At 38.2% G+C, this 25416-nt stretch overlaps 1 protein-coding gene across 1 annotated transcript in view; it reads left to right on the top strand.

The window, feature by feature from the left end:
* The window catches only part of WDR49 (WD repeat domain 49), a 117491-nt gene that overhangs the window by 79671 nt on the left and 12404 nt on the right, over positions 1 to 25416 (top strand). The window contains 6 exon segments of the mRNA XM_065875813.1: positions 995 to 1159; positions 4569 to 4708; positions 14929 to 15038; positions 16924 to 17022; positions 18669 to 18833; positions 20779 to 20966. Of these exon segments, the coding sequence (XP_065731885.1) occupies positions 995 to 1159; positions 4569 to 4708; positions 14929 to 15038; positions 16924 to 17022; positions 18669 to 18833; positions 20779 to 20966 (867 nt within the window).

The following is a 25416-nucleotide window of genomic DNA, read 5'->3' as shown; positions in this document are numbered from 1 at the left end:
GTGAATACATGTATGACAGCCAGTTATCCAGGCCTTCCGAACATATATTTGATAAACTTTAACCCATTTAATTATGAAAATGTGACATTTTAACATATTCTTAATACATTTATATTTATACATTGGTAATCAATACCTAAGTGGGTAACGATGCACTTTAAATGTTCTTAAAATCTAGATATTGCTTCAGGCAACTTTCTATCTACACATTTTTATGTTTAGTGTTTTTTTTGTTTTTTCTTTCATGCCTTTGGGTCCGAAAGTCATATGGGCAAGGTAGTTTTAACCTATAAATCTCTTAAAGGATGCCTAAATACCTAGAGCTGAAATTAGCAATCTACTTGACACTATTAAATTTCTTACTATGGAACTATTATATATAATCCTATCCCTTCTTACATTTGTTGGTTGCCTTCCTCTTGGAGTGTATATGCAGATTTAGATTTAACCTTCCTGTGTTCTTTGTTTTTAGTGACCCATCAAAAATTGTGTTAGTTGTAAAAATATACACAGTACCTTGAGGAAAAAAAGGGACTAATGGCATTAGAAGCAGTAACTCTAGCAACTTGCTGAAATGAACTTTTCCCCATAATGGCTGGTAGTGCTTTATTTTCTGAATGCTAAATGGAAGCTAATATATAATAAAAGGTTTCTTTTCATATAGTAAATAGTGTCGGAACATCATGACTGATAAAATCAAGTTTCTCATCTAAATGGGAAAGATTTATAAGTTTATTTCAGTAGGATTCGATTTCAGGATGGCTTCTAGACACTAAGCTGGGTAAGGAAAGAAGATTCCTATCTTCTCTGATAAAGTTCTGGCCTAGAAATTGAAATGTTATCAGCTTAATAAAAAGAAAGCAAATACATTACGAAATTGTCACTGTTGGGGGAATCTCACTGGTGGAAATGCACAGGCTGGATCTTTTATTTAAATAAAAATGGTGGATTCTGGAACTATATTTAATTTCTCTACAGTGTTATTTTCTTGTAGGTAATCAGTTCTGATGCGGGGTCGACGATTTCCTTCTGGATGATAGACACTGGGCAGAAAATCAAACAGTTTACTGGTTGCCATGGCAATGCAGAAATCAGCACAATGGCCCTCGATGCAAATGAGACACGGCTTTTGACTGGCAGCACAGATGGGACTGTAAAGGTGCGAACACAGTGACGCTTTTCTATCCAGATATGAGGGGGCTAAAATATTGTGTGAGGAGACACAGCTTTGGCTATATTTGTGTTGGTATTTTTGGCCTTTCAAGAAGAGAGATGAGAAGATAAGAAGAGCTAAATAACCCAAACCATCTAATAACCAAGCTGTTAGGAAAATAAACCTCTGAGGAAAAATGAATAAATGGTTTTTCTGAATAAATTATTTAGAATCAAAACACAACTTGGCTTACTTATTTCAGAAAGCCATAGAGGACCACTCTGGGGAATAAGAAGCCTGAATCATTTTCATGTGCTTCAGCTAATGTCTCTAGTTTTCATTTTTCTTTCTTTCTTTTGTTTTTTGGTTTTTTTTGGTATATAAAATGAGAAATCAGGGCAAGTAAGTAAACTTTAAAAATTGCATAGATGCAAATTTTTTGGAAAATGAATATTTAGAAGTTACCCATTTCGTCATCTGCATTTTTATGTGAAGGTAATAAGACAGTAAAGAAGGAAAGCAGGGCTTCCCTGGTGGCGCAGTGGTTGCGAGTCCGCCTGCCGATGCAGGGGACGCGGGTTCGTGCCCCGGTCAGGGAGGATCCCGCGTGCCGCGGAGCGGCTGGGCCCGTGAGCCATGGCCGCTGAGCCTGCGCGTCCAGAGCCTGTGCTCCGCAACGGGAGAGGCCACAGCAGTGAGAGGCCCGCGTACAGCATAAAAAAAAAAAAAAAAAAAAAAAAAAAGAAGGAAAGCAGGAAGGACAATGATAACTTTATTTATTATCCATCCCAAACTAACACTATCTCATCCTCTCGGTTTTTAAATTTTGTAACTATTGTTAATTTCTTCTGGGAGGAAAGTGGTATTTTACTTTGCAAAGGTGATCAAAATTTCAGGCCAAACTAGATACTTACAATCTGAAATCATGCTTACCAGTGAATCTTCTCTGTTCTTCTCAGCTTCAAGAGAGATGACAGTGTTGGATGAGAGATGACTTGTGACACTCTGAGGCAACAGAAGGCAGTTTCTTGAATAAGCTTTGAATGGTTCTCAAATTTCTGTCCTAACTGGGGTCAGAAGGCTGTTAATTAGATGTACCTTCTGTGTTAGGTTGTAAGATGCATTCAGGTAGGCTGCATGGGAGGGTAGTGGAAAGCTACCTGGGTATGTAGGTAGAATATTATGGAAGCTGGGGGCAAGTATTCTGGGAGATTCCAGGCTGCAGTGGTCAGTGTGAAGCATGTTGCAGTGAGAATCTCTAGAAATCAGCAGAACGTGGCCTCTGGGAAGGGTAATGGCATGAGGTATGGACTGGGAGAATGTGTTTAAGTAAAGTAATCTAGTTCATGGGAGAACTGGTAAAATGTGGGAAGGCAATGGGATAATCCCAATCCTAATAAGTCAAGGTAGAATAAAACAAGAATAATTGGAACTGGAGTATTAGACGGTGGCTTAGGCAAAAGGAACAAGTGAGAATCCCACTTACCAGTCCTTGGATACAAGGCTGAAGTGAAAAATGAAGGGAATGGATTAGATTATTTTTATCCCTATCTTGGGAATAACTGGTCATAGAGTCTAGGGTAGGGCAGACTTGTAGATGGTTGCAAAAATGGTCCCAGCTAAGGGTCACAGCTTGATAGGATCTGGAGACAGTCAGGTCTTTACAATACTTTTTTGTGGGTATTATTTTAGGTGGACTTGGTAAGAGCCACATTTAGAGGAGAACAAAGTGATGTGGGTGAAGAGCATGTATACCCCTCAATGTCTCAGCTCAAGCCTTGACATGTTAGAAGTTAATGTGAATTTAGTATTATAGTCACAGCTTTTGAAGGTACACTTATCTTTATCACAATAGCACAACAGAATTCTGAACTTTGACAATTTCAGCGTAGGTATGTAGGATGCGTAAATCAAGGTTGAGCTGCGCTGGCCATATTCTATGAAGAAACAAGAATGAATGATATTTTCCAATCTCATTTATAATTTAGAATCTAAAACCCAGTACCTATGCAATCAAAGATTTAAAAGTAATGCCCTATTTATCACGGTTTTGAAGTGTCTGTTTTGAAATTAATTGTTTTGAATAATGTATGCACACAATAAAATTTTAAACATAAAAGGGATATACAGTGAAGAGAAAGTCTCTTTCTTACCCCTGTTCCCAGCTCCTCCCTTGTGGCTACCAGTGGTACTAGTTTCTTGTACATCTTTCGAGACCATGAGCACCATTTTTTTCTCAGTGGCAGAGTCCACTGTCCATGCTGCTCTGCATTTTCCTGTACTGGACATTGATTCATATGAATGCAAACAACAGCAACAGTGATGTTAGTTAAATTTTATCGCATGGTTACTATGAGCCAGGCACTGTGCTAAACACTTTACACACACACACCTCTACATGGTTGGTACTATTATTATACCAGAGGAGGAAACTGAAGCCCAAGGAGATAAAGCAACTTGCTTTAAGTTTCCATAGCTGGTCGACTCTGGGCAAAGCTTGGACACTTGGAGGTGACTCATTCTTCTTAATAGTTACATTATATGCTACTGTAGATGTTCCATATTCTGATGTTCAGTCTCTTGTTAGTGAGCAATTAAGTTGATTTAAATCTTTAGCTTTTGTAAACAAAGCATCCAGAATATCCTTCAAAATATGTCATTTCATACATATGAGTGTCTCTGGGTGATGATTTTCTAGAAGTTGAATTTTTGAGGCAAAGTGTGTATGTGTTTTAATCTTGATAGAAGGTGCCAACTTGCTCTTTGATGATGAACCAATAATGTTTCATAGCAGGGCTTAGTTTTAACTGCTGGTGACCTAATGACCTTCTCTCTTAAAGTACACCCATCACGTCTACATCCTCACCCACTGGCCTGAGGAGGTAAATTGGAATTGCTTGTGCTTCTGTGGGCTTGGGTCTGGCACGCACTGTCAACAGGAGGTTTTATTGGCAGAAGATAGGAAACCTAGGACATGATGACTGTATTTCAGGCTCTGTATTAGATGTTTAAAGTTCCAAGCATGCCTGAAGAGTAAAGGTCCTGTGTCGTAAATGAGGAAACTAAAATTTAGAAAGACACTTTGAGAAAGAACCAGGATTTTGACAGACTCCAAAATGTGGCTTTTCATGATTTTGTATTGTCTCCCCCTAAAAAATATACACTTATTTATAGCCTTTGAATCAACAATATTAGAATAGACTGATAAGGTTACAAAATGAGTAATAAATATAATAGCTAAATTCAAATGGTGAGAGGATTTTCTTTAATTATTATGTATCTCAAGTGAATCAACCCTAGTCCAGGATGTAAACAAAACCGTGTAAAATAATCCTATTACACTCTGTTAATGTACTCATTGAAGAAGACATTTTCTTTTCTTGTCTCAAAGCTGATTTTACTATTTCTCTTGAAGGTCTGGGACCTCAATGGCTATCGTCACCACACACTAAATGTTGGGCAAGAGGGAGCTGTGGATATTTCACACATCCTGGTTCTTAAGAAGAAAATCCTGGTTACAGGCTGGGACAGGTATGATGTGCTTCATGCAAAACTGTAGGAAGGTAAAAGGAGAAAGTTTTATTTAAATCAAAATCTAAAGGAAAAAAGAACATAGAAATCCTGACTGATTCTGCTTCTTTAACTCACTGGTGACCTAGGTGAGTGAAACTCTATTTGGAATTGACTGAATGCTTGTGAGTAAAATACTTTATGATCACGTAGTTTGAGTGGCTTTGAGAAGTGTTACATTTGCTTTCTCCTGGCGTTGGGAATCTTCTTCTTTAACCATTCCAGATAGAAACATAATACCACTTCCTGGGGATTAAATCCAAAAGTTTCCCAAATTTTATAGTCAATAAATTCTTAATGTATAAATTGCATTCCTTCAACTGTAAAAGGAACTCATTCCTTCTTCTCTTGTTACTCAGTTTCAATGACAGCACAAGAGGGGAACAGCCTGCTGAAATCTATGTTAGGGCCTCCTTCATATCAGTGCAGAGAAGGGCCTTTCACAGCCCACTTACTGTTCTCAAGGAGCAATTTTTCCATTCATTATAAGGAAAATTACTTTTCTTTCCTCTTTTCCTGAGAGAACTAAGGGATCATAAATGGCCTTTTCTATGGCATTGTATAAGCACTAGGAAAATTAAAGTGTGATGTGTTTTGAAAATATATTGTCTGTAAATTCGACAGTTCACAAAATATTGCTCTAATAGGTAATTTGCACAAGATTACTCACTATAGAAATATGACCTTAATGGTTTGAAGTAGGACTAAATCAGATTTTATACCTAGAAAACCAGCAGTATTTATTTGGGGATTTTTATCAGTCACAGGGAAGGCTTTTGCCTAATGTAAATGTAAACACAGACTAGAAAATATAGTGACACACACACACAGCTTAGTTTTCAGGGGTAGTTTGACTATAAGTAAAGAAAGTATAGTTCATTCATTATAGCTCTTAATAGCATGTATATTCTACATACTATTAGAGACACACACTGAAAGACACAGCTTCTTCACATCTCTGGGAACAATCATGATCCATCAATGACTCATAACCACTCCAGCAGACTACGGCCTAATGACCTCTATAATTAGCCTATGGCAATGAATAAGTGAAGTTCTCTAATATCATGGCAGGGTAGGTGTGTAATATACAGCTGAGCCACTTTAAATTTTGAACGTAACGGAAAAGAACTTTAAAACTTAATGAACGTTAGTCAAAACTATGGAGACACACCATTTTCTTAGTTATATTTTTTATACATCCATGGCTAGAAATAGCATCAAATGTGAGTTTTTTTAATTGGTTACAGGGGGACATTTTTAAAGATTAGCTATATAGAGTCATTCAAAAGTGGTTTAAAAGAACACCCAATGATTTGATCTGTATTGATGTGTTTTGCTGAAAGCCTTACTTTCGGTTTCAAGGTTAGTAGGATTCGCTGGCAAAATAACCACTCTACACTCAAACAAGAATTTAGAGAGAGTTTACTGAGTTAACAAAGTTTGCAGTATACTAATTAAGAAAAGAATAGTATAACTAACTAAGAAAGAATGATACAGACAGGTTTACCCATCACCGAATTGGGGAAGCAGCTACATGCAGATCCAAGCAGCGCTGGGAAGTCCCTTGAACAGCAATCTGGAGTCCCATTTGGGAAGGTCCCAGGGCGGTGCATCCACCCCACGCGTGAGACTTCAGTTTGCCACTCGAAGGACCCCAGCTTTTAGCACCAGGCCACAAGCTGATAACGATCAACCTACGTGCAAGTTTGCAGCTCTGGTTGTTGTCATAAATGCCTTGGTCTTAACTCTTAAGTCTGAGAATGTCCTTGAGCCCCGGGGGCTGGCCAGACCCTCAAGGTGCAAGAAGTCCCATGACTTACTCCCTGTTTTATTTAATGGTTTACAATGTGTGCTGGTGCCACCCCTGCTGGCCTGGGTGTACCTCAGCAGTTTGGCATGCAGCCAGCTTTAGCGTCATTGTCTGGTCAGAGAGAGGCCTAGTGCCACCTCTGAAGCCTGAACAAGACTACTTTACTAGCTTCCCCAACATGGTGGGTGGTCACTTTCTATAATCTTGGGGAGGAATTTTTGGGAGGATTGAAATGAGTGGAGGAAAACTTAGCACTCCTCTCATTTTCCTCCATCTTTTCCATCTCCCACCAGGTTGTCAGGACTTGGATCCCTGTGGCTGGAATTGAAAGTTGAATGAATGCATTCTCGCTTATATTGTTTTACTTTCATGTTGATGAATTTAAAAATTATATTTCCTAAGTAGAAGGTCTTACGTTAGGATGGATTTTGCAGGGTCTTTTTTTAACCAAGAGGCATTTAGCAAAAGAGGCAAGAGAACAGGTCAGTTTTTTGGTTCTGGCTTGGGGAGGATGGTCCATTAAGCCAACTCCATAATAGTTTAGTGATTTGAGAAGAAATAACTGGAAGATTGACCGTCAGCTTATTAAGCTTTCTTTAAAACCCAGAGGAGGCTGTTAAGTTATACTGTAACTTTAACTTTAGGCTCTATTTAAATAAAGAAATTGATCTGATAATCCTGCCCAAGATGGAACAGAAATTACATTTATTGAGTTAGGTGCATAAATATGCCATCCAATTTATTTTATTCACAGTGCTCTGTAGCATTACCCACTTTACATACACTATCTAACTTAATCCTTAGCTTCCTCTCGGAAGGTAGGCAATATTTTATAGATATCTCAAATCTCTATCTTCAGCTCTTCTCTCTCCAAGCTCACTTATCCGTTTGCTTCCTGGATGCGTCTGACTGCAATCCCCAATTCTACATATTCTAAACTGAATGTATTATTCATTCCCTTTCCCCAAATCTGCTGCTTCTCTTAGATTCGGAGCTTCAGTTAATTGCTAGACACCCTGTTCACCCACCTTGGTTTTCCCTTCTCACTCAACTTCACAACCAAGTAGTCTCTAAGCCTTATCTATATGTTCTAAATATGTTTTCAAATCTGTTCCTATTACTACTAAAATGTATAATTCAGAGCATCATTTCTACATACATGAATGTCACAGCCTTCTTATTTGTCCTTTCCTCTAGTAATGCTTCCCTTTTACCTCTTAAATAGATTTTCTCATTTTAATGATTTCTACAGTGATTTCTTTCTACAATGCGATCTGTCTATGTCACTTCCCTGTTTAAAGCTTTTTAAAGTGTCTACAAGAAAACCCACGAAACGTCCTCTGGCCTGGACTTTTCTGAGCTTCATACTCACCCATTCTTGTGTACATTCCAAACTCAAATAACAACCTGCTGTCAGACTGTTCCCATACAAACCATACTGTTTCTCAACCCCATGCCTTTATTCTCTCCCCTTATCTAGAACTCTCTCCAATATTCTTCATGTGGCTAATGTTTATTCCTATTTCAAGTCTCATTCATATATCTTCTCCATCAGAACGTTTCTCTTTACGCCCAGGGTGGAAATATGCCCCCTTTTGTCTTTGTGTTATTTAGTTTCCTGTACTTTATTTAACCTAAGAATATATATACTGAGCATTTAATAAGCATATATATATATATATATATATACATATACATATGCTATATATATATAGTTTCTGGGGCTCATTAGATGCCCAATGATATTTGTTGAATGGCTTAATTAATGTTTATTGAATAGACAGGGAACCTGAGGATTAGAGAGATTGATTACCCAGTAATTACACTCCGAATTAGAGGAAAGCAGAGTAGCTATTCAAATCTATTCTCTCATTACAGTAAGCCAGAAAGCTAAGTATTACCAATTCTCTTTCACAAAGAGGGAGGCAAGGCTTGAAGAGGTTGGGTAGCCTGGCCAAGGCTAGCAGGCAGCCGAGTTAGAATTCTATGCCAAGGTCCATGCTCTTTCCACCATTCCTGAGTTACAGACGGAGTCATTAAATCTTGGGAGATCAATTATATTCTTTTAAATAAATAATATGAATGAGTAGGTTGGTCATGTCAAAGCTAACGAATCAGTTTTGTGCACTTGAAGAAACACATAAAAACCCACACATTTATCAACTTAACAATACCTTAGAATTTTAGCTTACCATGATTTTTCCCCTTTCCTTTCCACAAATACCTTTAAACTGTACCTAGATGGAAAACATGGAGTTAGGAGCAATGATGGACTGAAAGTGAAGAAGCAGGATTCCTTCCTTCAACGACATCACATTCTAGTTGGGGAGTTGAAGCATACAAGGCAAGATATGGAAAATGTCACTGTGAAATGGGCCTAAGCAAAGCCTGAATCAGAGAGCCCATGCTGGTTATTTAGAAATATGACCTTTCATATCTAGAGAATATTTCCATCAGAAAAAAGAAGCCCCAAATTCAGAACTTCTAGAAATATGTTTCTTATCACCTTAAGCAAAATATGCTTAAGAGACAAAGTTGTGAATTGACATAGGGTCAGTTAAAAAATACCTGGTTAAATACCTAGCCGTATTTATGTTGGTAAAACTAAGTGAATAGATGATCAATTACCTTTGCATTTGTTAAAAGTAGTCATCTAATATGTATAGTTCTGGTGAAATCAAATAAATAATTATAATAGTTTAAGATTTGATCTTATTTTTATCTTAATTTTATGCCCTAAAATTCCATGATTCTGTATTTGCAACTCTCTGTAGAAATAAACTCAAGCTCTTTGCTTTCTCCACTTTATTTCTCTTCTTTTAGTTAAAGGAGAAACCTCTCTTTATGAAGGTGTTATCTCTGTAAAATATCTAGACTTATACAAATAAAAAGAGAATTTTTCATATAATTACAAATAATTCTGAAAATATGATTGATAGTAGCGTCCTTTAAAAGGTAAATGGTCAGTAAATAGCTGTTGATATAATTTTATTTCTAAAAGTATTTTTAAGGGAAATGAGATTAGGGATTTGAAGTTCCTCAACAATAAAACTTATCTATCACAAGATATTAAATTCTTAATAATTGCCTTGCTAGGGAACTATACATAATCTTATATATGACTCAGTCAGTTTCTATTATTAGGATAAGAATCAGAATGAAAACTTCCAAAGTTGTGACTTATTCTGAATAATATTGTTGGAGGCTAGGAGGGGGCGAGTATGTTTGAAATTCACAAGTAACCCTCAAAACTAATTTTGTGACAGTTTCAGTATCCAAAATTGGACTCCGCAAATTTTAGGAAAAAGAATAAAAATGAACTGATTTATTTTGACCTCATTCTCTATCTTGGAGATAATCCTTTTGGCCTAAAAAGCAATGTATTGAACACAGATACGTTCTTATGATCATTGGACTAACAAAACATGAACAATTAATCTCGGAGGGAACAAATAGTTGACTGTGTTCTTTTGTTCTCACCATGACAATTTCTACATGATAAGTTTTGGTAAAAGTTATTTTCCTATCTCATTCATCCTAAAAGAGATTGTTTTTTAAAACATTAAAAAAATTTTTGCCCTGGACAGGTAAACTAATTTTGCTTTCACAGAGTTGCTCATCATATCTAAATTCTGAATTAGAGATAAGGTTGGCATCATAAGAAGACACAATGACTCGGTAGCAGTACTCCCAGGATTTCAAATGTGAGGTGTGGAATGGAGCTAGTAAACTCCTTCAATGTCAGAAAGAACAAATCTCTCAGACTCCTAAAATGGCCTAAGAATGGGCTCATTCTGCACTTCAATTTTACTTTTGGCAAAAGTACAAACAAAAAAAATAGTTATCTTGGAAATGTACAAAGTAAGAAATACAGTGTGGATTCTGACGGTATTTTAAGGATAACTGTCATTTCAAATGAAAGTTTCAGGTTAGGTTTCAAGGGAAAGGTGGCAGCTAATTAGTTGCTCACCATTTTGACACACAAGGTCAAATATCAGAAGGGCTTTTTATACCATCTTATGAAAGGGATTTTGTGCCTTTGGGTGGTACTCCCTAAATATACCTAGTTAATATGGATAGCTTGGCAAAGAAGACATCTGACATTGTATTTTGTCTGAGAGATAATAGAAGAGATATGGGCTGATCACTTCTCTCTCACTCCCACCCTCACATTCTCCATTCCCAAAAGGTAACCTCTTCAACCAAACTTACCAATAGGTAGAGAGAAAATTAAAAATATATGCATATAAAGCTATTATGAGATTAATGACAATTTCAGAACTGCAAATTACCTTATTTATATTATCTTTTCTTGCTAAGCCTTATATTAATACTAAGGTAACATTATTGATTTAAAAATAAAATAATTCATATATTGATTCAGCAAGTTTTTATGAAATGCCTATTATTTTCTAGGTACTATTCTAGGCACTACTGACGCTGAGGGGAAGAAACAAAGTCTTTGCTCTCCTAGAGCCTATTTATGGTAGGAGAGACAGAAAAGAAACAGACAAATAGGTCAAGACCCCAATATCACTTAATGATAATGTAATAAAGAAAAATGATGTAGATGAAGAATGAGAAACTCAAGGAAGAGTCTTTTGCTTGGATGGTCAGGGAAAGCTTACCCAAGTAGGTAACAGCTGAGCAGAGAATTTTTCCTTCCTTCATTTGACAAATATTTATTGAATACTTAATATGTGTAGGTCACTGTGATTGCCACTGAGGGTTGTAGAATAAGACACGATCCCTGGTTTCTGAGAGCTTACAATCTAGCCGAGGAGCAGAGACTATATAATATTAATTAAATGTTGTAAGTAAACTGCAAATGATGTAAGAATTCAGAAGAGGGAAATATTTTTTTCAGTACTAGTTATTAAGGAAGACTACAGAACAAGATAGACTTAACAAATGGGTGTGTAGACAGGTAGATGTGGGTCTGTGTGTGAAAGGAAATCTATGGAGGAATTGAAAAACCCATCATGAATAAAAACAAAGCAGCTAGGGGACTTCCCTGGTGGTCCAGTGGTAAAGCATCCATCTTACAATGCAGGGGACGCGGGTTATCCCTGATCAGGGAACTAAGATCCCACATGCTGTGGGGCAACTAAGCCTGCACGCCACAACTACTGAGCTCACGCACCTCAAGTAGAGAGCCCGCCGTGCCACAAACTACAGAGCCCACAAGCTCTGGAACCCGCATGCCACAACTACAGAGCCCATGTGCCCTGGAGCCTGTGCACCACAACTAGAGAAAACCCACACACCACAGCTAGAGAGAAGTCTGCGCACCACAGCGAAGAGCCGGCGTGCCACAGCGAAAGATCCCCATGCCTCAACGAAGATCCCGCGTGCCGCAACTAAGACCTGACACAGCCAAAAATAAGTAAAATAAATAAATAAATAATAAATAAATTAAAAAAAAAAAGGCAGCTAGAAATGCAAAGCATACTTAGAGAGCAGTAAGAGTATTGCTTGGCTTGAACCTGAGATGTGCTTCAGAAACAGCCTCTGAATACTCCTAACAGCTCAAAACAGCTCCTACAAGCAAGAAAGTTATTTGAAAACTTGCATTCTATCTATAAAATCCAGGTGAATTTTACATTCTATTTCATGAATTCATGTATCTTTATTTAAAAATTTTTTTAAACATCTTTATTGGAGTATAATTGCTTTACAATGGTGTGTTAGTTTCTGCTTTATAACAAAGTGAATCAGTTATACATATACATATGTTCCCATATCTCTTCCCTCTTGCGTCTCCCTCCCTCCCACCCTCCCTATCCCACCCCTCCAGGTGGTCACAAAGCACCGAGCCGATATCCCTGTGCCATGCAGCTGCTTCCCACTAGCTATCTACCTTACGTTTGTTAGTGTATATATGTCCATGACTCTCTCTCGCCCTGTCACAGCTCACCCTTCCCCCTCCCCATATCCTCAAGTCTGTTCTCCACTAGGTCTGTGTCTTTATTCCTGTCTTACCCCTAGGTTCTTCATGACATTTTTTTTCTTAAATTCCATATATATGTGTTATCATACGGTATTTATCTTTTTCTTTCTGACTTACTTCACTCTGTATGACAGACTCTAGGTCTATCCACCTCATTACAAATAGCTCAATTTCGTTTCTTTTTATGGCTGAGTAATATTCCATTGTGTATATGTGCCACATCTTCTTTATCCATTCATCCGATGATGGGCACTTAGGTTGTTTCCATCTCTGGGCTATTGTAAATAGAGCTGCAATGAACATTTTGGTACATGACTCTTTTTGAATTTTGGTTTTCTCAGGGTATATGCCCAGTAGTGGGATGTATCTTTATTTTTAATATAAAAATATTTTCCCTAAAGCCCTTTGAGTAAAATGAACACTTAGGAAGGCATGCCATATTTACCCTGTGGCTTCTAGTAGCCCTCTCAAATAGCTGGACATTCACATTTTACTTTGAAAACCAAGGATAGAAGGATAAAGGGGAAAACTCTAAAAAAGTTGATTGGATCCAAATATTATTAGATCTTGAATAACAGGCCCCCAGACATTTGAATTTTGTCATGTAGGAAATCGAAAAAACTAAGAAATGGTTTTTAACAGGGCCTTAGCCTTACCTTTTGATCATGCTGTTTCCCTACTCTGCCTAGAGCGACTTCCTCTTCCAAATCTTACCCATCCGTTATGGTCCAGCTCAAAAATAACCCCTTCACTCAGCCTTCTGTGATTTCTACACCTGGATTTCCATGGCAGTTGGTCAGTACTTCCTTGGCACTTAGCACATTTCACTTTGCATTTTAGTCACTTTATGTTCATGGCTCTGTCCCCTGCAGCACCATGAACAGGGACTTCCCAAGGAGAAAAGAAATGCTTGTAGAATGAATGTATATTAAGAGCTCCTGAATGGAACGATTAATCTGGTTGCAGGATGAAGAATATACCAGAGATGTGTAGCCTAGAAACAGTGAAATGGGTTAAGAGGCTATTAAAAATTTTCCACCATGAGCTAGTGAGTGCTGAGCTAGGAAGCTGTCGTTGGTTATTTAAAATAAAAAGGAAGGAATGAATATGTAACATATCACAGAGGAAGAATCTGAGTATTTTATTTGACTAGAGAAAAGAAAGCCATGCAGGAAGGTGGAATTCTGGTCTATTAACCAATTTTGGGAATTTAGGGAGTCCTCCTGTGGAGTGAAGATGAAACATTTGGATTTTTGATGTGTTGATGATGGAAACTATAATGGAACTGTCAGGTGTCAAGTGGGAGTGACTCAACACTGGAAAAAGTTCTAAATGTAGATAAATTTAAGAGCCATTTGTACAGAAGTGAGATTGGAAATTACGGTGGTGTACAAAATCTCTGAACAAGCCCTTTTGAGCAGTGAGAGGGGAGTGGAGGAATGACAGTGAGTAATGTCCATATTAACAAGAGAAATAGAGAAAAGGGAGGTGAAGTAGAGTACAAGGAATGAAAGGTTGGGGAGGCAGGAAGAGAAGCAGGGTGTTTGGAAACGGAAGAGTTTCCAGGAACAAACTCACATCCATCAGAGGGTGAGGAGTTAGTTACACTGGCAGGGCAGTTGGGAGACCTTTAGCATGGGCGGAATAGAAAGCAAGATTTCAGAAAGGTGAAGAGAGAACGTGGGTGGAGAAACCAAGCCTGGGGTTACAAATGCTCCTTTGAAATGTGTGTGGCTCTAGAAGGAGGGAGAGGCTTACCAGAGGCTGGGAGCCAGAGTTGCAATCAAGAGGAAACACGGTGTCCCCATATTTTGATGCCCCCCCCAATTTAACTTTAGGCTCCTCCCTTCCCTACCAGGCACAAGACATTTTATTCTCTGTCTTTTCTGGTCTGTCCTCAAATTCACCAGACGTGCCCCAGAGTACTGACCTTTTCAAAACTACTGTTTCTGTTGAAAACATATCTGTCCTCCATCCCATTTCTTTGAAGTGGCATTTTCAAGTGTTCCACAAATATAGTTCCTCAAGATGCTGTATGAAAAAGGACCCACAGACTCTACCCTTTTTTATTGTTACTGTCAAAAACCTTTTGGTGGTTCCATGTTGGAGAAATTTTGTTTTAGGGTCTTGGTTGTGGATAATTAATCTGATAGATGCATGCATGGTTGGTTTAATGATTATGAAAGGAAGATTAACCTTCTGATATTAAATATTTATAATTTGCCAGAGAATTCAGGAGAGAATCCAAAAGCAAGTTTGGTGTGGAGATTCAGCCTTATGGATGACAAGTAGGGATAAAATTTTGGGCAGCAGCATCTTTTAGACCTCTCAAATCATACCATCCAAGTGCATGATGGCTACTCAATATCTATATCACTTTTATATCCGCAGCTAAGCGCTATATCCTTTTTTACTAGGGCTATTACTCTGTTTTACTCTAAGTAAAAACTTCAATCAGTTTTTCATCCAGCCTGAAGAATGGAAGGGAGGAGTACAACACCGTAATGATATCGTATGCACCGCATTTTTACCTTCACAAATTCTTGTTACAGGTTACTTGAACCTTCACTTGACCATCAGTTGTGAAAATTGTATCTTGGTTTATAGTGAAGATTGCACAAGATAATCTGTGTAAGGGTTTAACCCAGTGCTCACAATAAGCTCATCAGTAAATACAAGCTTTTATTTTCATTGTCCTTTTTTGAGGAGCAGCATTAGGGCTGTTGGGTACAAATCACACTTCCGTGGTACTCAGATATTTTATAATGGAAACACATTAACCCTGTGGCACAATTTAGTCTAAATAACATTGGTTAAAGACTGGTCTCATGAAACGTCTATAAATCCAAGCTCTTGAAAGGATCTACAGGCATACTTTGACATGATATATTAAAGAGGATCAGAAATTGCTGAATCATTTCCAGCCAAAGAAATAAATTTATAGAGACAGATTGCACCATGAAATTATCAAGTCTGTATTTTGACAGACTAATTTTTTTTTATAGAACCAGAAATGTCATCAATTAAGAGGAATGAAAAATTACAGGAAAAGAGCTTGGATATCTATGAAGTGTTACAATGCAAGGTTTCCTGCTCTATCTACATTTAAAGTTTCATTGTTTTCAGAACTTGCCTGATTATCTTCTGGGGGGCCAACTCTGCAGTTGAATTTGCTATGTAGCTGCTGGAAGTCTACTCCCATGGACAGCTAATCCATGGAAACCCATCATCCTCGGGCAGTTTACAGAGTTCAGCATGTTTTACTCTCTTCTCTCTCCAAATCCCAAGAAAGACACCATGAGTACAGCCCACTCAGCTCTTGTCTTCTGCTCTCCACTTGATGTTGGCACTCTGCTCACTAGGGAGCTTTGCTCACTGGACTGCTGAGAGCAGTGGTCTGGGCATGCACTGCTCCTCCCGAGACAGGCTTGGTCAGACTTAGCCTCGCTATTTGGGCTTTTCTATGTTTTCTGTAATGAGCAGTAGGGAAGGACTTTGTATAGGGAAAGTTTTAATATTGGAGAAAGTAGCATTCAATAAAGGACATAAAAGAGAAGGAATTGAAAGAACACACACACATCAACTATACTTCAATTTAAAAAAAAGAACACACATGCACATACATACACACACACACACACACACACACACATACACACATGAAGACTGTAGGAAACAGAAACCAAGAAGGACTTAATTTGTTTGCCCTCACTCAATAATAAACAAATAGGATAAAAATTATTCACACTTTTTCAGTATTTGTAATATGCTAGGTACTAAGTGCTTTTCATTCTTTACAGCAGCCCTATGAAAAAAAGAAAATTATTAACCAAGGTTTGTAGGTGAGGAACTTGTGGCATCAAGTAAAGTTAAATAACTTGCCCAAGGTTGCACAGCTAGTAGGTGGTAGAACTGGGACTCAGACTCAAGCTGTTTAGTTACAAAGCTTTTATTCTGAATGCTTTATTACTATAAAATGAAAAAGATATCACAATAATTTCTGTCACACTTACTGAACAGATATTTCATGAAGTTTCTAAGTTCTAAAGTTTAATAAAAACACTAGTAATGGGCTTCCCTGGTGGCGCAGTGGTTGAGAGTCCGCCTGCCAGTGCAGGGGACACGGGTTCGTGCCCTGGTCTGGGAAGATCCCACATGCCGCGGAGCGGCTGGGCCCGTGAGCCATGGCCACTGAGCCTGCGCGTCCGGAGCCTGTGCTCCGCAACGGGAGAGGCCACAGCAGTGAGAGGCCCGCATACTGCAAAAAAAAAAAAACTAGTAATTACTATTCATTCATGTCTCCAAATACATAGTGAGAACTTACGAAGTACCAGATTCCATGTAAGTTATTTTGACAATGATTTCTTCTAATTGCTGTTGTTCATATTTTCTATCTAACTTTGAGGCAAGTTCTGTTCTCTGTCTTGGCTCATATAGGGAGCTGTGATGGAGGAACTGTCCTGTGGAACAATAGCACAGAAAATGCTCACTATATCCTTCACCCTGATTATCAGCGGCTGCTAAAATCAAAATCGGGTGAGCCTAAGTTTGCAACTAAAATAATGTGGCTGAGTTCAGCCACAGTAAGCCTGGTTGTTTGTTCATGGACCTGCTGCAGCTTGCTCCTAAATTATAGATGATTGGCTATAAGCACAAGGGATTAGTGATGTCGTCTCGTCAAAGTGACTAAAAAGAACCTTGAGATTTACTTGGCTTAGCAAATTCTCCATGGCTGCTGTTCCTTCTCTTTATGCTACATCAGCGTTTCTGAATTACTGACAGCAGGGAGCAGGCCTCTCATTTTTATCTAGTTTATTTTTTGCCAATAAACCTCGCCAAATTGCCTTTGGCTGAACCTTGGGTGCCCCTTGGTAGGAAAATGGGAACTCGTGTTCACTTGATAGGCTTCTCAGGCTCAATCTAGAGCTTGTATTAAATATTATACCACCTGGAAATCTTAAATTATTTCTTGCTTTAGAAATCTGTGAGAAGCATGAGATGGGAGTAACTTGTGTTTGATGGGAGTTTAGCATAGCAGATGAATATTTTATACTTAAGCAAAATGTCTTGACAATTGCCTTTCACATTTTATTTTAGTTTCTTTAGACACTAAAGGTTTTTCCTTAGACTTATTTATTTGGGTAATGAATATGTCATTACTCATGGCCCAGTGAGGTTCTGTTGTCTCAACTGGATAAACTCACAGAGGCTGAGTTAGACCTTATGAAAGGACTGGTCATCAGATACAGCTTTTGTGTGTGTGTGTGAAAAGCTAAGGGAGTAATGTTTTAGGAAGAAGATGACTAACTTAAGAGATTTAGAGTTTACTTGGCTGCAGGCACAAAACTCGGACCTGCTTTATGTCCAAAGAGCTAATCATGAGGGTTCATCTGAACCCTCCATGGAGAGGGTGGAATTCTGCATCTTTGTCTGCATTAGTCCTCAGGAGAGCACAGTCTTGTTCTGATAGTGAACCTAATTGTGGCTATGATTAAAAACAGACAGACAGATAGGAAAGAAAAGCAGATAATGTCAAATGTATAAAAGACACAAGAGGCATTGCTATAGATTTCTTGCTTTGAAATTTTGAAGACACCTCTGTATAGGTTTTTCATAACTGTGTGCAGACTGTTTATAGATTCTGAGATGAATATCCCCAGTTTTTATCAGTGTGGCTTGGAGATGATATCATTAGATCATTGAAGCACCATTAGGAATATCCTTTCCAGGGTAACTCACTGAAATAATATTGCTTAAGAATGATCATTGAAATACATTACATAGTCGTATCTCATGTTCATTAAATTATTTGCAAGCTTAATATTAATGATTAATAAGTTGAAAATGCCATGATATTAAAATCACATTTGTCTTGAACGTATCAGGATCTCTAAGGTGTTAGCAGGGACTATAAAATGAAGTCCCTATTAATTCACATCAAGGGAAAACACAGTAAGCTTGTACGGAGCATGAGAAATAAAGATGGAATCAAGCAATCCTTGTAGTTGGGGTTGAGGAAGTGAACAGCACAAGCCTCCGTAGATGTTGACTGGAAACATATTGTGAGATTTGCTGGAGTCTTTGGAGGCTGTGATGGGGGTGAGCCTATTGTTTTTCATAAGTGTTTTGTTTGAAAAGCATATGTCTCTTCATTTAAGACACCTGGCTTCTCTCCATCTCAGATAGAGAGCCTCAAAAGCTTCCTGGTGCCGGGAGGAGCTGCTTCACCCACCCCACGTCTGACCAGGCTACTCTGGGAGCCTGTTCCTTTGAGACAGACACTGAGTGCAATAAAGCTGTTATGAGGCTTTGCTTCCTTGAAGCAAGAAAAAACATTGCAGCCACAGGTAAAATATATATTTATATTTTGACTGTAGACTGCTTTGATATATTGTAAAGTGTCGGAGCAGGGAACAAAAAGAAAGTTCAATCTAATCCGATCTAGGTCTTGTAGAGTTTGACTGCGTCTAGCAAACAGTGAGCACCAGGTCACAAGAAGCCACAGGCCGTGGCAGACGAGGTTAGGATTCAGGAGGATGGGTCCAGAACAGGAGCTAGACCAGACCCCACAAGCAATTTATACAGTGCTGTGTATGTCAGGATCAGAGTGAGGAAAAACTCTGGGCAACAATCAGAATTGGTGTTGTAGCCATGGCGTAGAGATTTGGTAGGGTGGAGGGCACAGCAAGAAATATGCTCCAAGTATATGAGCCAAAGCTTAGGTCTGCATGGGGTAGAAGGGTTGAGTCTTGAGATGACCACACTGGCACTTATTATCAAAGTGGGCTATGAGAAAATAGTGAGAAACTTGGAGATTGGGGGCAATAGCAAAATTTGAAATAGCTGCTGCTAACTGCTGATCCCAGGTCAAGAGAGCTGCCTGCTCTTTGTCTTAATTTTTTTTGGTGTGGGGCTATGGGTAATGCTTTGGGTGTCTTTACCAACTACGAATCCTTTCCAGAATAAGTCAGAGTTCTGGTTAGAGCTTCTTCTAAGATGTATGCTAACGTATGATTTACCATAGTTATTTGATATTATAATAGATTGAATAACTATTTGCTTAATTTCCCCTTTGTCTTCAATGGCTGTGTTAGTGTGGTGTTGATGCAGCCTACATGCTCCCAGAGTAAAAATCTGCTCCTGAGAACAATGCGTAGTTTTGACCTTTCACCTAAAAAAGTAATTTTTTAATTTTAGAAATACTTTTCCTCAACAATAGGAATCTAGACATATATATGTTATATGATTGAAAAAAGAAATCTGAACCATGTTTTCCACATTCACTCTCTCATATTCGATTTGCAGATGGAAAATCTGCATGATTTTCTTATATAATTTTTCTGCATTAAAAGTCGATAAAGGTATACCCCTATAGAGTTTTAGAACCATTGCAAAATATTTAGAATAGGCCTTGAAACAGATTCTAAAACTATTTTCCAGGACGCACTTATACTTACAAAATGAACTATTATCCTGAAATTGCTCTCAACACTAATTCTTCTTACTGCTATCAGTATTCCCAAATTGTATCCACTGAAGCGGCTACATACCATTATTTCTACCTTAAACAGATACGATTGTTAATAGGCAGCACATTTGTGAAGCAAATTGGAAGTCTACAGATTTATCAAATAATAATAGGAACTTTGCCACAGAAGAATAATTTAGGTAAAGTTCTTCTACAAGCCTATAAAAATGGAAAATGAAAAGGTTAGTTCTAGGCCTATGAACCAAGAAAGTGTTCCATAAGGACTTACAATGAATTCTTGATGAAAGATTAAAAAACAAGCTCATAAGTAGAATTCAAAGCATACAGCTACATAGAGGAATCAATAGCTATGCTGCTATAACTACATATACGCATCCAGCTCTGTGCAAGAGGAGTTTTACTTCTTTGGTATATGTGTCCAACGGGTAATTAAGAAAGATGTGTTTTACGTAACTGAAATATTATTATAATGTTGAAATTAGTATTCTGTAAGTTTATTTGAAGTAACAGATTACTTCTATCAAAATTAAAAAACCCAAATAATATCAAAACAATGAATGAAGGAGTGGTAACTAGATTTAATGGAACATCTTATACATCCTATCTCATTTAATATTCAACAAAAACCAGTGAATGTATCATAGGGTTTTTTCCAGTTTATATTTGAGAGAATCAGAGTGCTGGAAGTTGATTTTGGGGCTACTCACCTCTCCAACATCCATATGCTTTCTACAGGGCAAACCAGTGAGGAAGTTGTTTCTTGTGTTTGTAGTTTCCTAATTAGAGGTTCTCTTACATATTAGGGGGAGCCAACCTGGTGTCATGTGGAGGATCTGGGTATGTCAGATTCTGGGATACATTTAAGAAGCACCTTCTGGCTGAATTTTTGGCTCATAACGTTGTTGGTTCCATTATTGTGTCTACTGATAAGTCAAATTGATACCTCGCCGCAGGAGATCTTGAGGGGTGGTTGAAAATCTGGAATACAGAGGTACATTGAAAAAATTCTAACATTATCTTTATAATTTTTGACTGCCTTTTGTTGCAGATAACTATGAATCAGGTCTTGTCTGTTTTCTAGATAAAGGAAGACACGATCAATCTGAGTATTTTAAAGAAAACATATGTATTGATCAGACTTCTTTTAAATAATTCATGGGGAAAAACAGATTTTTCTCAATATTGAAAATCCTCTGTTAATATATCGTCAAATCAATCCCCCAATTTAGGAACGCAGTATTGTCAGTAATATATCATGCATTGTTTGAGAATAAACAGTTAAGATATGCCTTATTTGAAATGAGACCGTAAACATAATTTAAATAGAGTCCTGGCCTTTCATCTAACATTATTGTCATCCTGAGTTAGTTTGGGATTTTTGTGTCACTGATTACCTGCTCAATTTTCTAATAATACTATAAAATAGTAGTATTTTTTGTATTTTATACAAAAAAAAGACTTTACGAAATAACTAAGGAAAACTATCAAAGGTATAAAATGAGCAGTTTTACTAGCACATATTTCTTAATTAAAATAAAATTGCAGTACAGATTGTGTTTGGTGGACACAGTTTATGTGGCACCCATACCTGGAACAGCCCTATTTCTTGCTTCAGCACCATCTAAAGGACTTATACTCCAGACAACACCCGCTTGAAGACACTCTTTTTTTTTTGCACCTCATCTCACCGGAGCCCATGTGGCATGGCCATATAGCAATGTCAACATTGCATTAACTTCTCCAACTGCCAGAAGCAGCTTTTCAACTCCTTTCATGTTCAGAATGCCAGCTTTGCCCCACGCTGTCTCATCACACCTGCCCACACACCGATTTGAGTTCCCACCCAGACACTCTTTTTCCTGAGAAGAGTCTAGCACTTGCCTTATTTACAGAGCAGAAGAGGCTGTACAGCTCTTGGAGACTTCCGCATTACCCGGCCCAAAACGGTCTACCTGCACAATTTACCATCATTTTCTGATTTACCATCACCCTCCGTGTCCTAAAGGGCTGTACGGAATTCTGTCAGCACAGGTTGATATCCTCAAGCCGACTTCACAAAGGGAGCAACAACAGACTTCGTCTTCCAGCATGAAGAGAATCGCCATACTCAGGGTATGAGAGTGGCACCTGAGGCTGCTGAATAGGACCATGTTAACTGGCCAGATAGAAACTGAGGTTCCAGGCTATGCTCACACCACCATGTCTGAACAGTGCTGGTTGAAACAGATCGGGATGATATTTTGTCCCCCAAAGTACAAAGGGAACAGGAGCTGAGTTCCCATGAAAATAAATGGAAAAAAGAAAAGAAATGTGAGACAATAAATATTTTCTTTCTTCTGTTTTTTTGTAAGCAGGTATAAATCACAGCTTAGTTTCATCGGAGGAAGGGGTTAAAAGCATGAGCTCTGAAATGGGCCAGCTTGAGTCAAACGCCAAACTCTACCACTTATTAGCTTCTGTGAGCTCAGGCAATTTATTCAAACTCTCTGTGCCTCTGTTTCCTCATCTATAAAATAGGAATAATGAGCATTCGTCCCTCATGGGATGGGCAATTGTGAAGATTACATGAAATTATTCATGTAGAGACCTTAGAACAGGAGAAACTCAGCAAACATTAGCAATTGTTATTTAGGCAGGAATAAGTCAGACAATGAACAGAAGAGTTTGGTTTTTTCCTAAAATTTTCTATATTTGATTATTACCTGATTCTTACTTGGCTGTCATAGTCATCTGTTTGATAATAATGCAGTAAATCCATCCACATTGTAGTGTGTTTCTACTAAATTTTGAAATTGAAGGGATCCACTTATTTTGGAGGAGAAATTTTTCTCAGAAATCCTGGTACATTTTGAGCTGCGTTGAGGCCCCAAACTTTTCATGTCTCCAGTGTCCTCCATTTGATGGAACTGCCTTGGTTAATAAGGGAGGCCTGGAGCTACAGTTCCAGAAATGGAAGTCAGTTCTTTCATGACTAATGAACTTGAATGGCCGATGAGATTCAAATGGAAATCAGGCCTAGCTCATAATAAATGTCAAGTAAATATTAGAATAATAAGAAAATGATATTTCTACCTGACCAAAGATCTGGACAGGAGCACCACAGACAACAGTCACACAAATGCTGCAGTCTTCAGAGGCGGAGAGAACCAGTAAGCGGCCGCCCGGCTCACACATCTCTACGGAAATTATCCAGTCTTCGTGAGGTCGAACGATCTTTTCAGAGTTGGGGCTTCTGTGAGTTTGTTCTTACTGGAATTAAGACAGTACTCCTGAATGAACAGAAATGCCAGAATTCTAAAATGTGCAAATATTAAATGATTGCAGTGATGTAACACTTTTTTTTAAAGTCTGATACGGAAATTGAAAAAGGTACATTTGGAAACAGCAATCCGTGATACAAATGCAAAAGAACAGCTCATGGTAACAGAGGTTAGGAAAATCGTATGAACGTTCAAAAAAAGGTTTCTAACTGATTTAACTAACTTGAGAAGTGGAAAGAAAGGAAGGAGGGGATGGGGGAGGATGGAAAGAAAAAAAATCAACAGTAAAATCAGCTATTTGATGAAACTGATGAACTTCATCATGTATATAGGTCGTCACATATTCGTTATCCATTTTATATATATTAGTGTATATATATCAATCAAAATCTCCCAATTCATCGCACCACTGCCCCCCGCCCCTGCCACTTTTCCCCCCTGGTGTCCATATGTTTGTTCTCTACATCTGTGTCTCTATTTCTGCCCTGCACACTGGTTCTTCTGTACCATTTTTCTGGGTTCCATGTATATGCGTTAATATACGATATTTGTTTTTCTCTTTCTGACTTACTTCACTCTGTATGACAGTCTCTAGGTCCATCCACATCTCTGCTTTTGTATTTCAAAGGACTCAGCCTCAGAAAGCCTGCGTGAAAATAGTTTGGTTTTTTTCCCTTCTGTTCGAGATAGGAAAAGAGCCACCAGAGCTGGGTAGTTTTAGAAAGTAAAGGCGGGCAAAGCGGGGGACAGCTGGGTTTTCTAGTCCCTTCTGCTTGAGCTTTAAATGTTTTTTAAGAACTCACTTTTGTCAAGCTGTCTTGGATATGGGTGCCGCTAGTTCCAAGGGCCATAGGAGGCCGTGGGAGGGGAGGGCAATGGAGAGCAGGGGAGGAAGAAAGAGAGAAAATTAGTAGATACTGGAAAAAAGCAACAGTGAATGTCCTTCTCATAGTGTGAGAAGAGACACCCTTTCACAGAAAGAACAGAAAGATATGGGAGGCAGATGGAAATACAGAGATAAGAAGAGACTCAATTCTTAAATATAGCTCGGATCAGAGCAATTTTTCCTGAACCAGCTTGATTTGTACAGTGTAGTGACTTTTGACCTACATTTGAATGTTGCATTTGTCTTTTCGTGGAATTAATTCTGTTCTAGCAGTTATAAAAACAAAAGGAAAAGCAATCGTGTATTTTAATTTCTTACACTAAGGCTTCATTTTCCAATCACATTCAGTCTGATTAAAGTATTCAAAATTTAATGCAGTGTGATTCAGTATATTTCAAAAAAGAAGTTTTTTTTTAATAACTGTGAATCAGTTTTATAACATAGCTATTGATCTGAGGTTGGTTTTCAAGTTAGATTTTTAAAAGTATGTGGTGTGCTACGTCTATTTCTAGAGTTGGAGAGATAGGGGTACGGATGGTTTATCTGTGGAGATACATTTATCCCAAGAAACTGTCAGATGATTGTGGTATAAAAAGAAATTAGATGACGCTTGTGCTTCTTCAGTGTCCATCTCAGCACTGACCACTGTTGTGTTGGGCAGAGTGTGTACTGGCACCCCTCCTCAGCTGATTGCTTTGATGGCCAGTGACTTTGATCGAGCCTATTCACCCAGTGTTTAAAATTTGATTTAGTTGCCCACGTTTAAACATTAAGAGGTTTCATATAATATCCAAATTTCTTGCTTCTCTTGGAAAAGAACATGTCATTCCCTGAGAGTAGCTGTGGCCCCCTTTATGGAAAATGGGTTCCCTCTAAGTCAGTGTAATGCCACCTTTGTTTCCCTTTTGCCTATGAACACTGAGGCTGACTTTCATTTGCTATTTATCATCTTATACGAGACTTGATTTATTCATTGACACTGCCTTCCTGACCCCTGTAGGCATTGTACTTTGTAAATCCTCTGACAAAGGTTGATCATTCATAGTCCAGTCAGATATGCTGGGGATCCCTAACGTTCCCTCATATCACACAGGCTGTGTTCCCTGCTGCGTTCCTGTGGATACCGTGTGAACAAATAGAAGACAAGGAAATTGCTTCTGTATTTAAAACATAAATTGTCAATGGGGAGCTCTTACTAGATGGATACACATTAAGAGCGGTAGACAAGATCTGCGAAAATTACCATGTAACACATATATTTTTCTAGGAAAAAGTACTCAGTAATTGGACTGGCT

The sequence above is a fragment of the Phocoena phocoena genome, chromosome 4 (assembly GCF_963924675.1).
Source record: "Phocoena phocoena chromosome 4, mPhoPho1.1, whole genome shotgun sequence".
Lineage (NCBI taxonomy): Eukaryota > Metazoa > Chordata > Mammalia > Artiodactyla > Phocoenidae > Phocoena > Phocoena phocoena.
Note: the sequence above shows the minus strand (reverse complement) of the source record. Positions and strands in the feature narration are given on the sequence as shown.